The 16,334-nt window shown below is 33.6% G+C and overlaps 1 protein-coding gene across 8 annotated transcripts in view; it reads left to right on the plus strand.

Annotated features, from left to right (window-relative positions):
• LOC140613883 (phospholipid scramblase 1-like) overlaps nt 1–16,096 on the plus strand; it is a 33,956-nt gene extending 17,860 nt beyond the window's left edge. For 3 of the 8 annotated variants that reach the window (XM_072792362.1, XM_072792365.1, XM_072792364.1), the window contains 5 exons: nt 3,408–3,569; nt 7,938–8,653; nt 11,065–11,168; nt 12,652–12,811; nt 15,835–16,096. In XM_072792362.1, the coding sequence (XP_072648463.1) occupies nt 3,408–3,569; nt 7,938–7,967 (192 nt within the window). In that variant the 3' untranslated portion in view covers nt 7,968–8,653; nt 11,065–11,168; nt 12,652–12,811; nt 15,835–16,096. The remainder of the gene's footprint in view (nt 1–3,407; nt 3,570–7,937; nt 8,654–11,064; nt 11,169–12,651; nt 12,812–15,834) is intronic. The other 5 variants (XM_072792363.1, XM_072792367.1, XM_072792366.1 and 2 more) reach the window with 5 other exon arrangements.
• Nucleotides 16,097–16,334: the final 238 nt, after the last annotated feature.

Below are 16,334 nucleotides of genomic sequence, written 5' to 3' on the forward strand. Positions count from 1 at the left end.
TAATCATGCTAAAAAAAAAGATGATCATGCTCAAATTTGTTATTTGGTTATTTTGCAATACATTATTAAATTTGATTAAGATAAAATAAAAACATGTTATCATGATGTTATAAGTATTTGACTACTTTTTAAATTGAATATCTAATATAGTTTCCTTGCAACATTGAGTCCTACATGTTTATGCCACTTATAAGACATTTTTTAAGCTATATTTCAAGTATATAGTCACCAAATAACAAATTTGGTATTTAATATTTCAAGGAATATTGAAAGAGAAAATGAAACTTTATTTCAATGAACAATGACATACTTGGGCATTAATTATAAATAACATATTAATGTTAATTTTTATAAAATCCTGAAACTTATGATACAATCTTGTTAGATTATTTTTTTAATATTTTGTTTATTTATTTGAGAGAGAGAGAGAGCACATGCATGTACAAGCAGGAAGGAGAGAGGCAGACAGAGAGGGAGATGCAGACTCCCCACTGAGCAGGGACCCTGACTCAGGGCTTGATTCCAGGACCCTGAGATCATGACCCAAGCCAAAGGCAGACACTTAACCAATTAAGCCACTCAGGTGTCCCCAATTTTGTTATATTTTTATGTGCTTACTGACATATATCTCAAATTATGGCCAATATTCAGATAATAATTTGGGAGGTTAACTACTAAAAGTACTAAATATAGTTAATAAAACTAAACAACCCACTACACTTAGTTAAATATGGATTCCTCAGCAGCAGAGACTATTGTCTCAGTTTGATATTTGATTTGGAAAAAGTACTGTTTCTCAATCTTTTATTAAGAACGTGTTTGCTTTTTTTTTAATACCTGAAATGATTACCTGATTTTTTTCCTTCACTAAAGCTATATTAATTCAGTTTTGTGATACTGATTCTGATTGGCACCTGCATGTACAATTAAGTAAAACGTATTTAAGCAAATGAATTATGGCAATAATATAGTTAGTTTGAAAAACTTGAATAAAACGAGCACACAAGACTACTCTTCTGTATTTGAAGCTGGAAACCAATGGAAGAGAGTGGCCTATGCATAAAACTCTGGTCGCCAAAGCTATCTTGGTTCATTATTAATGATATTAAAAAATAAAATGCTTTCTGTGTATTGTTTTATATCTCACATCATAATAAATCCTACTTTAATCAAAATTCTTCAGAACTTTCTCTGAGGTGTATAAAATATTTCCTACTCTAAGTTTGAAGCAAAGTCATTTCACAGCTGGCATTTTTGAGTAAACTCTAAGAATGAGGAACAAAGGGAGCTAACAGTTCTGTGAAAAAGTCATCTTATGTGTGAATGTGGGCAACCCTTGCAATATTTTTGGTAATAAGGAAAGAGATAAAGCAGTAACTTGTTACAGGCAAACTATGGTAAAGGAAATAAGCCATTCATCACAGGAACAAAATTTAAGAAAGCACAAAAAAACTTAATAATTAAGATAAATGATACTTGAATGTAATCTTTTTAAATCAAAACTAATGCAAATCCATTATGAACAGAATTTATTAAAAAAATTTAAGTGAAGATAGAAACTAACTTTACACTTGTATGACTTGCCTCATTGCTTTACCCTACCCCTCTTCCTGGCTGAATGGGGCCACAGGTATTAAAAGATATTTTTATGAAAGGTATGTTCTTAGCATGTTTTGATTTTAAACAAAAGGGGCCAAATGGGAGGGAAAATGTAGAGAAACTGCGGATGTCAAATATTTGATGAATCCTGTCTCTTGCTTGGTATGGGACCAACGCACATGTTGGAAATAACCTTCATATCAGTGCAGAAATAGTCCATCATTAACAGGAAGGAAGTAGGACGTGTTGGCATGGATACTACAGTATATACACTAATATGTGTATTTTTTCAATAAATATACATACACTAATGTAAATATATTTTCTCTTATGACTTTGTTAACATGTTCTTTTCTCTCACTTCCTTTATTGTAAAAATATAGTATATGGTTCATATAACATACAAAATATGTGTTGATTGTTTATGTTATTAAATACAATGACTTTCTAGGGTTAGCTTCTGGGATTTTAGCAAATTCCTGTCCAAGAGCTTCTATTATCTCTGCAATGTAAAATATACGATCTTTTCCTAAGGATGAGGGGAAATGGTGTTGTCAGGTATAAAAACACTGGGGAAATTTTGACAAAGTTACACAAAAGTACTTTCCCCAAATTCCTTAACACTATTTCCAAGGCTATGTATAATACATCACTGCATACCTCTCTCTTCTCACTCATTTTATGCCACTAGCTCCTTCCCTCACTTTGTTCCAGCTATGTTCCTCCCAACTCAGGGCCTTTTCACATGTTGCTGACTCTCTCTAGGATGCTGTCACTCTCCCTACTCCTGTGGCCACTAATTCCTACTGATCCTCTAAGTCTCAGCTTAAATAGTGCTTTGCCCAAGAGGTTTCCTCTAAAATCATCCCACCTGTTTCTTTTGGTCTATTATCTCCCTATTGTATTCCATTATATCACCTAACTTTACCCTCATGGCATTTATTACCAGACAAGTGGTAGGATTTATCACAGGTTTGTGTCTTCTACCTACATGGGTATCTCCTATGTTGAGAAATAAATATTAGTTAGTAAGAGAAGTAACTAACTAAATATTAGTTAGTAAGGGAATTTAGATGAGTAGGGAGAAAATGAAAGTTTCTTAAGAAAGAGTTTACTGTGTGAAAGAGCTGAAAAGCTAGTGGTTTTCATTTGTAATTAAGTTGATTTTCAGATCAAATTTAAGCAAATTATATTTATTAAGCATATATATTATCATAATTTATATGTTATCATATATAAAATACCATATATGTAATAGTTGACCTTTGAACAAGTTTGAACTACACAGATCAACTGCAGATTTTTTTCCAATAAGTATATATACAGCACTATAAAGATATTTTCTCTTCCTTGTGATTTTCTTAATAACATTTTCTTTTCTCTAGCTTACTTTATTATAAGAATATAGTACATAACACATACAACATATATCTATTAACTGACTCTGTTATCAGTAAGACATTCTGGTCAACAGTGTGCTATTAGTGGTTAAGTTTGGGGGGAATCAACAGCTTTACACAGATTTTCAACTGCCCAGGGCTGTCAGCACTCCTAACCCCTGTGTTATTCAAGGGTGAACTGAATAATCAGTTGTATACCATCAATTTAAAAATCTCCTTTCAGGTAGATATTGTCTATAGGTGTTTTTCCAAGCTCTTATGTGTCCATATTGCACATTCAATTTATTGCAGGATATAATCAGCATGATAATAACTCATATGTGTCATATTTAATTACTAAAATTGATATAGGAATACCTATTTTTATTTCAGAGATTTTTCTCTAAGGTTATTATTTTTTTCTTTTAGTTATTGTCTCTGGATGAAGAAATAGTTATTGGTAAGATTTCAAATACATGGGCTGGATTTATTAGGGAACTATCTACCAATGCTGATAAATTTGGAATCCAGTTTCCACTTGATCTTGATGTTAAGATAAAAGCACTGATGCTTGGAGCAAGTTTCCTCATTGTGAGTCTGTTTTTATTCTGGTTAGCATAAAATGGCATTTTCTGAGATTGCCATTGAACCTTTGCTGATATTTTTCCTAAAATCATCTACTTTGACTGCAAATTGTGCTTTTTGGGTCTAGTTCTAAGCCCCCAAGATCATATCACAGATTCAGTGTTCACATTGCAAAGGATGTAAAAACTAGAGTGTCCTGTAAATGTGATCACTAAAGTTGAAATCTTTTGCCTTGATGAAAAACAAGACTAAATTGCTGATAAAAAGAACAAAATGGTTTGTTCATTGTAACCTACTGTTATTTCCTACAATTTAAAATTTTATAAGTTTTTTTTTTTTGCACATTTCACTTAAAAAGTAATCATCATTAATTTGGAAACTATGGATAGGTAGACATTGTGAAAAGGAAAATATTACTCTTGATTATAATTGGGTTTTAGGGGAAAAAATGAACATAAGAATTACTTTCATTCTGTAAATATTGTTAAATTACAGAAAATGGTAATAGATATATGCAGGGCTAGGTCAAACACTGTCTTGTAAATAGTATTAAAAGTTTGGAGAAACAAAAATAAACAGATTAAATAGTAGATTGGAAATAGCTGAAGAAAAAGTAAACGAAGAGTTACAATTGAAAAAAATGATTCATAACGTAGTAGAGACAGACAAAACAATATGAAAATCAAGAGTTCCAATACGATAGGATAGAGAACAGATAACTGCTAAAAAAAATTTCAGAGCCAAGAAATATGAATTCAGTGACGGTAAAGGACAAGTACCCTAAGTAATGTAATAAAAATTAACATCTATATAAATCAGAGTGAAACAGAATAGCAAAGGAACATAAGTAACCAGAAAAGGAAAAGACAGATCACACACAAGTAATGAGACTGACAACTGATTTCTCAATAGAAACAGTGGAAGCCAGAAAACAAGATAGTTAAATCCTTCAAAATACTTATTAAAAAATAATCTTAACTCTCAAATTCTATTTTCTTCAAGACTATACCTTAAAGATAATAATAAAATAAACAAATTTGCATTTTAAAAAACCCACACTTTTACAATACATAGATTGCTGTAAAGTGTTAATAACACTTCAGGAAGAAGGAACATGGTCTGAGAAGGATCCTCTGAGATTCAATAATATCAATGATATTATGAAATAAATATCTGAAATAAAATAAAATAAAATGCTAACCATATTTTTGAATGTAAACACATTCTAATAAAATAAAATAATAGTAAATGCCTAATTTGTAAAGTCAAAAAAAGCAAAACAAAAATATTAGCTAATAAAAGTATATCAGTTATAAGAAACTTATTAGAATAGAATTAAAATAGAATTAATATTAATAGAATTAAAATATTCTAAGGTCTTTGTAATGTTCAGGAGATAAGTTTAATGTGCATGTTAAAATGTCATAGATAACAACTGAAATAACAAAAAGACTGTAAATTTCAAACTAATACAGAGGAAAAATGGGAATAAAAGACAAACACTACACACACACAAAAAAAAAGGAGAAAAAAATCAGAGAAAGTGGGGCAAACAGAAATAGAAAATTAAAATGTTAGAAAAGGATCCCTGGGTAGTTCAGTCAGTTGAGTATCCAACTGATTTGGCTTCAGTTTAGGTCATGATCTCATGGATCATGGGATTGAGCCTTACATCAGGCCCTGCAATTAGCAGTTTGCTTGAGATTTTCTCCCTCTGCCCCTCCCCCCACTAGCATTCTCTCTCTCTCTCTCTCTAAAATAAATAAACCTTAAAACAATAAAATAGTAGAAAATATCAATTCAGTCGTATCAAAAGGTCATTTAATTATATGATTTTTTACAATAACCACAATAAATGTAAATGAGAAAAACTTGCAAGTTAAAAAAAAATGTTAAATTAGATTTTTAAATTACCTATAGGCGCTTAATAGGAAATATATCCAAAATAATGACAAAAACTTGAAAGAAAAGATTGGTGAAAATATAACAGAAAAATAGTAACAATAAAAGCTAGTAAAGCTAAATTAATAACCCAAAAAATCGATTTTAAGTAAAAAAAAAAATTAGTAGGGACAGAGAGAGAAGGTAACTACATAATGATAAAAATTCTATTCAGGGGCAGCCCAGGTGGCTCAGCGGTTTAGCGCCGCCTTCAGTCCAGGGTGTGATTCTGGGGACCCAGGATCAAGTCCCAGGTCGGGCTCCCTGCATGGACCCTGCTTCTCCCTCTGCCTGTGTCTCTGCCTCTCTCCCTCTCTGTGTCTCTGCCTCTCTCTCTCTGTGTGTCTCTCATGAATAAATAAATAAAATCTTTAAAAAAATTCTATTCAAAAGAAAATAATAATTCTTGACTATGCGTACCTAAGATCAACCTAAAAATACAGAGAAAAATGTTATACAGTCAGAAAGTGGTAAACTCATTATCATAGTGGGAAATTTATGCACCCCTTTCAATTTTTTTCTTGTTGTAGGAGACAGAACCTTAGTAAAATTATTCAAAATTTGAACAAAAAAGTTAACAAGCTTGATTTAATGGATACATGTGGAACATTGCATTAAACAAGTAGATAATATAAGTTGTTTTCAAACAAAGGTTTTTACAAGACCTATTCTAATAATGGATCCAAGAAGCAAGTCTCAACGAATTTCAGCAATTGGTATCACTTGGACCTTGGCATCAGGGCAAATAACATTATATTAGAAATTGATAAAGATAATTATTTTATAATATTTTGTACATGTGGAAATGGGTATATAATTCAGGGATAAAAAGTGCACAATAAAATTTTAAAATATATGAAATTGTATAATAACTAAAATATTATATCAAAGCTTTTGGAATGCAAGTAAAGTTAAACATCAATGTATAACTGTTAATACTGATGAAAAGAAAAGTGGAAAATTAATAAGCAAAATATTTATCTCTAGAAAGTTAGTAAAAAAACAGAATAAACCCAAAGGAAGTATAAGGAAGGAGATACTGAATTATTAACAAAGAGAAATGAAAAAACAGCATCCACCCCTAGTCTCTAGATGGAGAAGAACTTTTAAAATAAGTAAATCACAAAGTAATAGGCTACTAAATTAGAATATTTTAAACTTCTTGTACCTTAAAAAAACTAGAATATTAAATATTCAATAGCAAACAATAAAAGTAAGGAAATATATGCTTCGGATTTGGCCAAGGAATAATATCCTTATATTAATATAAAAGTTATTTAAGTAGAAGAAGAAAAGTATCGAATTCCCGACCAAAATGAAAAATGAATATAAAAAAATAATTCATACATCCACAAAAGAGGGAATACAAATAACCCATAACCATAAGAAAACATTTTCAAAAACATATGAAGAGAAGCAAAAAAGAAAAAGAATGGAATATCCCTTTTCATTTTTCCAATGACAAACTCACAATGTTCATGAAAGTTTAGGAAATCAGACAGACATGTACAAATACAGGTACAATTTGGGGGGAACAAACTGAAAATATCCATTAAAGTTTTTAATGTTCATATTATTTCAGATGCATTACTTTCTTCTGAAAAACTGATACAGATGCAGACATATAATTAGGTTTACCCTAGTAAATAGCAATGTATACTCTATGTAGCAAATATCACTCTAACAAATTTTAAAAAGCTAAAACAACCTAAAATTTAAAGTATGAGATTAAACACTTTATGACATAATTCTAAAACAGAACATTAAAGACTCAAACTATATGTCACAAAAAATGAGTTTTGTTTTTTTTTTAAGATTTTAGTTATTTATTCATGAGAGACAGAGAAAGAGGCAGAGACACAGGCAGAGGGAAAAGCAGGCTCCATGCAGGGAGCCCCACGTGGGACTCAATCCCAGGTCTCCAGAATCAGGCCCTGGGCTGAAGACAGCACTAAACCGCTGAGCCACCCGGGCTGCCCAATAAATGAGCTTTAATGGCGTGAATAGTTAGGATATATTATGCACTGAAAAGATTAGGATATAAGCATATTATGATACTAATTGTGTGTGTCTAGAAAGAATATGAATCAAAATATTAATGGTAGATTCTATGTGGATTGAAAATATAACTTTTTCCCTTCTCTATTCTGACACTTTTTTATATTGAGTATATATGATGAAAAATATATAAATAAAATGAAGTAGAATTAGCTGGTGTTCTCTAAGGGCCTTTATATTCAATTTTTTTATTTTAGTGTGTTTGAAAGTAGTCACACACAACCTATAGGGTTCCTCATAGGTCTGATCTTCAGCATTCTGCTTTAATATGTTTTATAAACATGTTATTATAATACAGGACCCCAAAATCATTCTCATGTCTTAGATCTACTATTAAACCAACCTAATTACATTTATTTTTCATTTTTATTCTAGGACTACATGTACTTTGAACTCTGGTCATGAGTTTCACCAGCTTTCAGCAAAATTAAACAACTTTCACTGAGAATATTTAAATGAAGTTTTATTTCACTAAAATTATTTGTATAATTTTTTCTGAATAAACCACACCAAAATTTAGGAACTTAAAGTAATATTGTATTTATCCTGGGATTCCGCTGTACAGTTCTTCAGGTTAAGACCTGGATCATACTCTTCCATGTGCAGTCAGTTAACAGATTGGCTGGGAACTGTATCATCCCAGATGGCCTACCTGTTGTCAGAGGCGATAGGAGCAACAAGTCACATATTTTTCATCATCTAGGAGGCTAGCCAAAGCTTCTACACATAACTATGTTACAAAGCATCAAGAAAACAAACTTACATGTTCATTTCAAGCCTATGGTTCAGTTATACTCACTAATGTCCCACTGGCCAAAGCAAGTCACATAGCCAAGTCCAGATTCAATAATGGAAAAATAGACTCAACTTCTTTATGGGCATCACTGCAAAATACTATCGCCTTTTTCAAATCTCCTCCCAATTGAACATTGTATAATGTCACAATTAATGTGACCATTAATAGTAATTGTCACAATTATTTCATCCTCTCCACATGCCAAATATTCTCTTGGGACTCCCAAAGGTCTCTTTCAATTATGGCATCAGACTTAAGTCCAATATCACATGATCTGCATCTTCTGTGAATCCAGGTGAGGTATATGCATCAGCTCCTCTTGATTCAAAGACTTAAAACTAAAAAGATACACCTACCATTCAATAGTGAGCCAAGATCAAAATAACCACAATAAAAAAAATAGAATTCTTATTCATAGCAGTCACTGGTCAAAAGCAACTTTAGCATTCAAATAGACATGAGTTGCCAGTTCCCCTTACTGTAGAGACAGAACATTCTCCCCTTTGGACAGTAGCTTTCTAATTTCTAGTTCATTGTTCTCCAAGGCTGTGTCCTCTGGGATTTTGGCTCTGTCTTCTGAGACATTTTTTTCCAAATGAAATGGCCATCTTTTTTTGTTCGTTTGTTTTTAAATTTTATTTATTTATTCATGAGAGACAGAGAGAGAGGCAGAGACACAGGCAGAGGGAGAAGCAGGCTCCATCCAGGGAGTCTGATGTGGAAGTCCTCAATCCCAGGACTCCAGGATCACACCGTGGGCTGAAGACAGGCACTTAACCACTGAGCCACCCAGCCGTCCCAAATGGCCATGTTTTTAACTGAGTAGAATTTGCAGACTTTTGCCTACCTACAGAAAGTTGGAGACAGAAGTGTCTTTTCATTTTAAACAGTCTCAGTCTCTTCTAGACTATACTTGTCCTACTCTCTTAAAAATTGTGTGGCTTTTCACATATAAGATCCCGTCCATTCCACTGGAAAAAGCCACATCTACTTTTCTTTTTAAGAGAGGCCTCTGTGTCTTATTCATGGCTAGTCTAACTTCTTTAAATGATGGATGAGTTTCAAAAGTAGCCAGAGAACACATTCTTAGGCACAAGCACTTTCCAAGCCTCTCATTGTAATGAGGTTGTTAGCATCCCATTGGTTCATTTAAGACACACGGCTAAATCCACATTCAAAGGATGTTGAAAGAGATTTCACTCCTTAATGGAAGGTGCTGTGGACGTTTCTTTACAATCTTCCACATTATTTGACAGGTGATTTTTCTTGATTTATGTTTGCTATAAACTGTTTGTGTCCCCCAAAATTCATATATTGAAACCTAATCCCCAGTGTGACAACAGTATTTGAAGGTGGCCTTTGGGAAGTGATTAGGTCATGAGAGTGGAGCTCTCATGAAGGGCACTGGCACCCTTTCACAAGAGGCACCAGAGAGCTCCCTGGTCCTTTCACAGTGTAAAATTGTTGCAAGAAAACAGCCAAGTATGAATGAGGAAGTGATTCATGCACTTCCTCACCAAGCACTGAAACTGCCAGTACCTTTCTCTTAGACTCGCCAGCCTTCAGAACTGTGAGATATACATCTCTGTTGCTCATATGCCACTCAGTTCATAGTATCTAACACCCTATACTAAGGCAGTGTTACCTATGAAACAGCTTTTCACATGTGATCTTATTTTTTCAATTCTATCTCATTGTGTAATTAAGTAATCACTATTTATGGTGCCTTTTAGATATGGCTGGTTTCAATGACAGCCAAGTTCCAAAGAACAGGCCATCCTACACCAGAACTACACAGATACTATCCTAAGGGAAGCAAAAGAGATAAAGACCCAGTGAAATGTAATAAAATATGAGGCCTATTTCCATTCAAAGGTTACTTTTCTTCCTTACAAAAGTGTCTGAATAAAAAAAAAAAGTGTCTGAATAGAACAGCCCTTGTCACAAGGGCTTGCCATTTTATGTTATGGATAAATCCTAACCTAGTAATAGAGATCTCCGCCTGCAGAAGAAAATAGCAGGTTTTCATTCGCAAAAGCTCATGCTTAGAGTGGATGTTAAATAGATCATTCTAGAAAGATGGAATAAAAAATTTGAAGAAGTCAGCAGTGGCTCATCTTGAGAGTCATGTACTGACTGCCCTTCAGTGATGCAGAGGTAAATAGACCCATGTGTACTTCTAAAGATGTAACATCTGTGTAAAAGAGATTAACATATAAAACACCATATTCTCCTCCCTTCCAGAGGACTACAGGACCTTAACCTATGAACTTCTTCAGTTTTCTTTTCTTTTCTTTTTAAGATTTTATTTATTAGGGAGAGAGACAGAGAGGGAGAGAAAGAGAGAGAGCATGAGCTGAGCCTGAGACTGACCCAGGTCTGAATCCCAGGACCCAAGGATCATGACCTGAGGCAAAGGCAGCCTCTTAACAGACTTAGCTACCCAGATACCACCCTTCCCCCCCCACCCCTAATTTTCTATACTTTGTTACATTCCCCAGGAGTCTTAACAAACTTTTAGTAGGCGAATGGCCCACACATCCTCAGGTTAAAAAAAAAAAAAAAAACACTTAATGCTGAATCTCTTACCACACTGGTGAGGAAAGACTTGGAACCAAGTTAATTTAAAGAAGAAAATTAACATGATTTTTCACTCCCAAATTTTGTGAAGCAATTTCAATTACAAACTCTCTGTCTCATCCGCAGTTCCTTCTGTGAAACTTATCTGTCTACAGCCCCTGGAAGACACACCTACTTTTCTCTCTCCATCCAGATCTGATTGGATTAGGCTTTGACATCACTGGGACAAGGTACTCAGCCCCTCTAAACTTTATATGTGGCAAAACTACCTGTATGTTAAAAGTACCTGCTTAAAACACAGTTTGGAACATAAAATTAGGGAATTTTAGCACAATGCATGGTACATATTAAATGCTTAGTATATTAGACAGCACTATTACAGACACATTTAATCAAATGTTGATAGTTCATATAGTCACATATCCACAATGTAACATTAGTATATGAAGAATATTAATACACTATTCACAAACTGATATCATGTTTATTTGACTCTATTTATAAAAATATAAACTTTATTTTGCACTTTCTTAGAGTTGTTAAGAGGATGTTAAAAGTGAATATTTCTGCTTTTGTTTTGGTCAGGCTTCCAAAGTCTAAGCACAAAATATTAAGATTTCAATGCAAGTTTCTAAACTATTTAGATAGGATATGTTCCATTCTAGTACAAGGTTCTAAACTATTTAGATAGGATATATTGGAAAAAATAAACTTGTCTTCCGCTCACAACTTAACAAATGCATCTCATGCAATTAAACAGTTATAAGAGAAAGAAGATTAAGTATAAGCTATAGTATCTCTTTCTAGTTTTTTCTCCTTTATGCTTTGGGCATGGGGGGTCAGAAGCTAAGAAGACACCACATGGGCATTTTGACACAGGTAAAATGGTTTCAGGGACAAAGTGTAGCTCTATTTTTATAGATGATATGATGCTCTTCTAGCACCCTGAGGATTGGGAGTTCTGACAGCACCAACACCCAGTGTCTTTGGTATGAACATCAACATTCCCATAAAAGGTCGTGGTATAGTTGAGGTTTCTTCAGATGATTTTAGAGATAGAAAAGAAGGCAAGGGCACAAGAATCAGAGAAGAGCATACAATGGGGAAACTAACAGGGATAAATTGCATTTTGAAAATACACAGAGTACCTCTAGGGTATACTGTCTGGTGTGACTTGATGACATTATGAGAACTGACTGGGAGAGTAGTGATATCCTGCTCACACTTGGTAGGAAGCTACTGAGCTAGGATGTATTTGAGTTAAGTATTATTGTTATTGTTATTGATACCCTAAAGAGTATTTTATTTCTATCAGTTATTGAAGCTACATGAACTGGAGTGGTTTATTGTTGTATTTGTTTTCTGAATGTGAAGCTGCCAAGAAGCAGCATTAACTGGGTGCCTCATTTTTTTTTTCAATTATTGAGTTTGTGAATATCTGGGATTCACATATGCTCACAAAATTATCAGCCAGTGAATACATTTGATAGGGAGCAAATGAGATTTTTAATTGCCTTACAGAACCAATGCAAAAGAGTTTTAGAACAAGCTGACAGGAATTTAAACATGTACTTCAAAATAAGATGTTATTGTGTATAAAAATATATTATCTGTTAGTCTATGCATGTGGATATGACACCCTATCACTTTCTGAGAAAAGTAGATTATGCCAGAAAATATTTTCTAAGTCATCTACCAAAATAATCACTGCAGATGAGTGCTGCCATTTTTGGGAAACCCCAGTGCTCCTGGCTGTTATGCTTCTGGACATCCACTACAATAGTGGTCCTCAAACTTTAGGATGCATCAAAATCATCTGGAGGGATTATTACAACTCAGACCACTGCACCCCAGCCACAAAGTATCTGATTCTGTAAGTCTTGGTAATAATTTGCATTTCTAAGTTCCCGGGTGAAACTACTGATACTGCTGAGGGGAACTTTAAGAACTTTTTCAGTAGAATAAATTTCAGCTAGAATTCTGAGTTGCTGAAGGGACCAATTTGAGCAGATCATGAAGGCCTATTGTCCATTTTAGAGGACCACTGGAATCATCCATATGGCCCTATCTTTAAACATCATGGTTGGAGATCTTCAGGTATGTCCTATAGAATGCATTATTGATTTAATAAAATCATAACAATTATGTCAGCTCACAGGAACCAGCACTGGAAACTTTCCCATCTCTACCAAGAACTTCAGTATGTATTGCCTTTGAATGTGCATGTGAGATGTCAACTTTCCTGGCCCTTTCCATCATTGAATGACTGTGTTCTCAGAACTGTCTCACAACCATCATGTAGGAATCATCATTCCTAGCAATGTAATTGGATCAGTTGGCATCTGTTCCACAAGCAAATTTTACAGGATAATTTTGGACAATTATTAGTATTCAAACTACAAGATGACTAGAGAAGTTTGGGGTTTGGATTTGTTTGGGCTTGCATGGATTCCATAGGTTTATAACCAAAAGCTATTGAATGACCGTCATTTGTCTAAGCATTTTTGTGCAGATATTGGACACATTGGTAGTATAGCACTGCTTTCATGGTTTCTATGTGAAAAACAAATGCCAGATTAATATGGTTACACTTGTACATACTTCTTGAGCTAATATGTCCTGATTACATACATCAATGTAGCCTAGATGTTGTCCAGAACTTAATTTTGACACATCAGAAATTGCTGATGTCACTGCATGACTATGTACCTGTCAGGTAAATGTGACCATTCTATACCACTAGTACTAGCCTAAAATGCTTGAAGTCATCAAAGCAGACCTTCCTTAACTTCCCACTAATCCATCAACAAATTTATTTAAATTCATGTTCATACTTTCTTTTTTTCTCCTTGTTACAAAAGAAAAGGCACCTACCTTTCTTCCCATCAAAAAGGCAACCAAACTACCGGTGCTCCAGATGCTTTCACCCTCCCAAAGCATCTTGCCCACTTAATTACTCCTTTCTCTCTCTTATCTTCAATCATCCTCCCTAGAGCAGACTGTTACTCAAAGTGCGGTCTTTGAATGGCAACATTAACACAATCTGGGAGTCTTTTAAAAAGATAAATTCATGGGTCCCACCCTAGACCTCTCTGTTTTAACAAATTCTCAGGTAATTTTGTCACTAAAGTATGAGAAGCACTATAATAGTGCAATGGCCCTCAGACTTATCTACACATTGGAATCACCTGGAAGCTTAAAAAAACCACTGATGCTTTGGACCCACCCCCAGTGATTTATCTCATTCATCTAAAATACAGGCTGGGCACTGGATTTTTTAACAGATTTTTTTAAAGAGTAATTTTAGGTTCACAGCATAGAAATTTCCCGTGTGCCTTTTTTGCCCCCACATACTCACAGGAATTCTGAAAAGCTCTCCAGGTGATTCTCGTGTGCAGTCAAGTTTAGGAACTACTCTCAAAAATATTTTTCTTATCAGTATTTAAATAGAATTTTCTTATTTTCCTCAAATTCCCCTCAGTCATGTATCTACCTCTAAAATTCTTGTTCTTTCATATATAGACTTGAATTTTCTCTCTCTCTCCACTTCCTCATCTCCTATTTACCATCCAATTCACAGTGATTTCTCCTGCATTTTCTCCATTCTCTTGTTTTCAGCAAAAGATATTTCTAGACCTTCCCTTACTTGACTTCTCTGGGCATTTGGTGCTGACTCTTCCTTTTCATTGGTTTCCAGACAACCCAATCACTGGGGTTGATTCCCCACTTCTCACTCATTCTCAGTCTCTTAGATTTCCTCCTGTGCATATCCCTTAAATGCCAACATTCCTCAAGTTTACATCTCAGGCTGTCTTCTGGACTCTATAGCTGTTGCAGAGCAGGAAGATTGGGAGCATGTGGAGTATTTTTTTAATTAAATTTTAATGTATTAATGAATAATATGTGAAAAGTCTAAAACGCCAAACATAGCTGAAGACTTAGAGGTTTCTGTCTACTTTGCATTTTCCACAAAAACAAATAAAAATAACTTAATGGGATTTTTGTTTGGAATTTCATTGAATCTACAGATCAATTTGAGGAAAAATGATACTTTAACAATATTAAAACATCCAATCTGAAAACATGATATATTTCTCTTTTACGTAGTTCTTTAATTTTTCAAGTAGGATTTATAGTTACCAGAATAGAGATTTTACTCTTTTATCATTACCTTGTTTTATAAGATATTTGATATTTTGGTACTGTCACACATGACATCTTTTAAATTATATTTTCCAATTTTTGTTTCTAGTATATGGAAATACATATCATTTTGTTCACATTGATTTGCATACTATCACCTTACTAAATTTGCTTATTAGTTCAAATAGTTTCTTTGTAGGGTCTTTTGAGTTTTTTTATACACACAATTGTCACTGGCAAATAAAAATAATTATACTTCACAGTTCCAAATCTTTATGGATTTGCTTTTTTTTTTCCTTGCTTTTTTGAATTAGATAAGCCTCCCAATATTATGTGAATAAAAGTATTCACCAGACATTCACCAGCAGAAGACATCTTTGCTTTGTTCCCAACTTTCTCTAAGGGAAATATTTTCTGATATTTCATTCATATATGTTGTTAGTTCTAGGTTTTTGGTAGCTGCTCTTAGCCAGATTGAGAAAGTTTAACTCTGTTTCTATATTGCAGAGATTTTCACCAACTTAAATTTAATTTTATGACTTTTATGCATCTGGTGATAAGGTAATATGTTTTTTTTTTCTTATTCTGATAGGCTATGAAACCGCATTATTGATTTTGGATGACATCAATCTAACATTTTGTTTGTTTTTGCTGAGTTGCATTTGCTGAGTTGATATTCTGTTAAAGATATTTACGTCTATGTTCATGAGTGATTTTAGTCTTTAATTTTCTTTTGTAATACTCCTGTTATAGAATCAAGATCAGAATCAGCAGTGTTCTGCTGATAGATGTCAAATCATCAGCTTTCCATGGAAATAAAAGGCCTTGGTTTACAGTGATTGAAGATTACCTTGGTGAACATATTCCCACAACAGCTGATTTCAATCTATCAATATGATGTCACTGAATGCAGAGATGGGAAGAGATGCTCACAATTGTCTCTTGTTAGCCTATGCAAGCTGGCTCCCACATACCATTGTTCTGACCTAAAAAAATAATAAGTTGGGAATTGTTCCATCATGCTTTATACTCTGAAGTAATTGGTATAATATTGGTATTTCTAGGTCTGCCTTAAATTTTTGTTAGTGATAACAAGGTTTTGAGTAATTCATTTGATCTTATGACTCCTGAAATATATATTTTTTCCTTTTTCTTAATGTAAAAAAATGCTCTTTTCTACAAGAAGCATATCCTCAGTTGCACTGTGTCTTTGAAAAGAAGCTCATATTTAGTATATAAATACCATATTGCCA

This window comes from Canis lupus, chromosome 22 (genome assembly GCF_048164855.1).
Source record: "Canis lupus baileyi chromosome 22, mCanLup2.hap1, whole genome shotgun sequence".
Taxonomy (NCBI): Eukaryota; Metazoa; Chordata; class Mammalia; order Carnivora; family Canidae; genus Canis; species Canis lupus.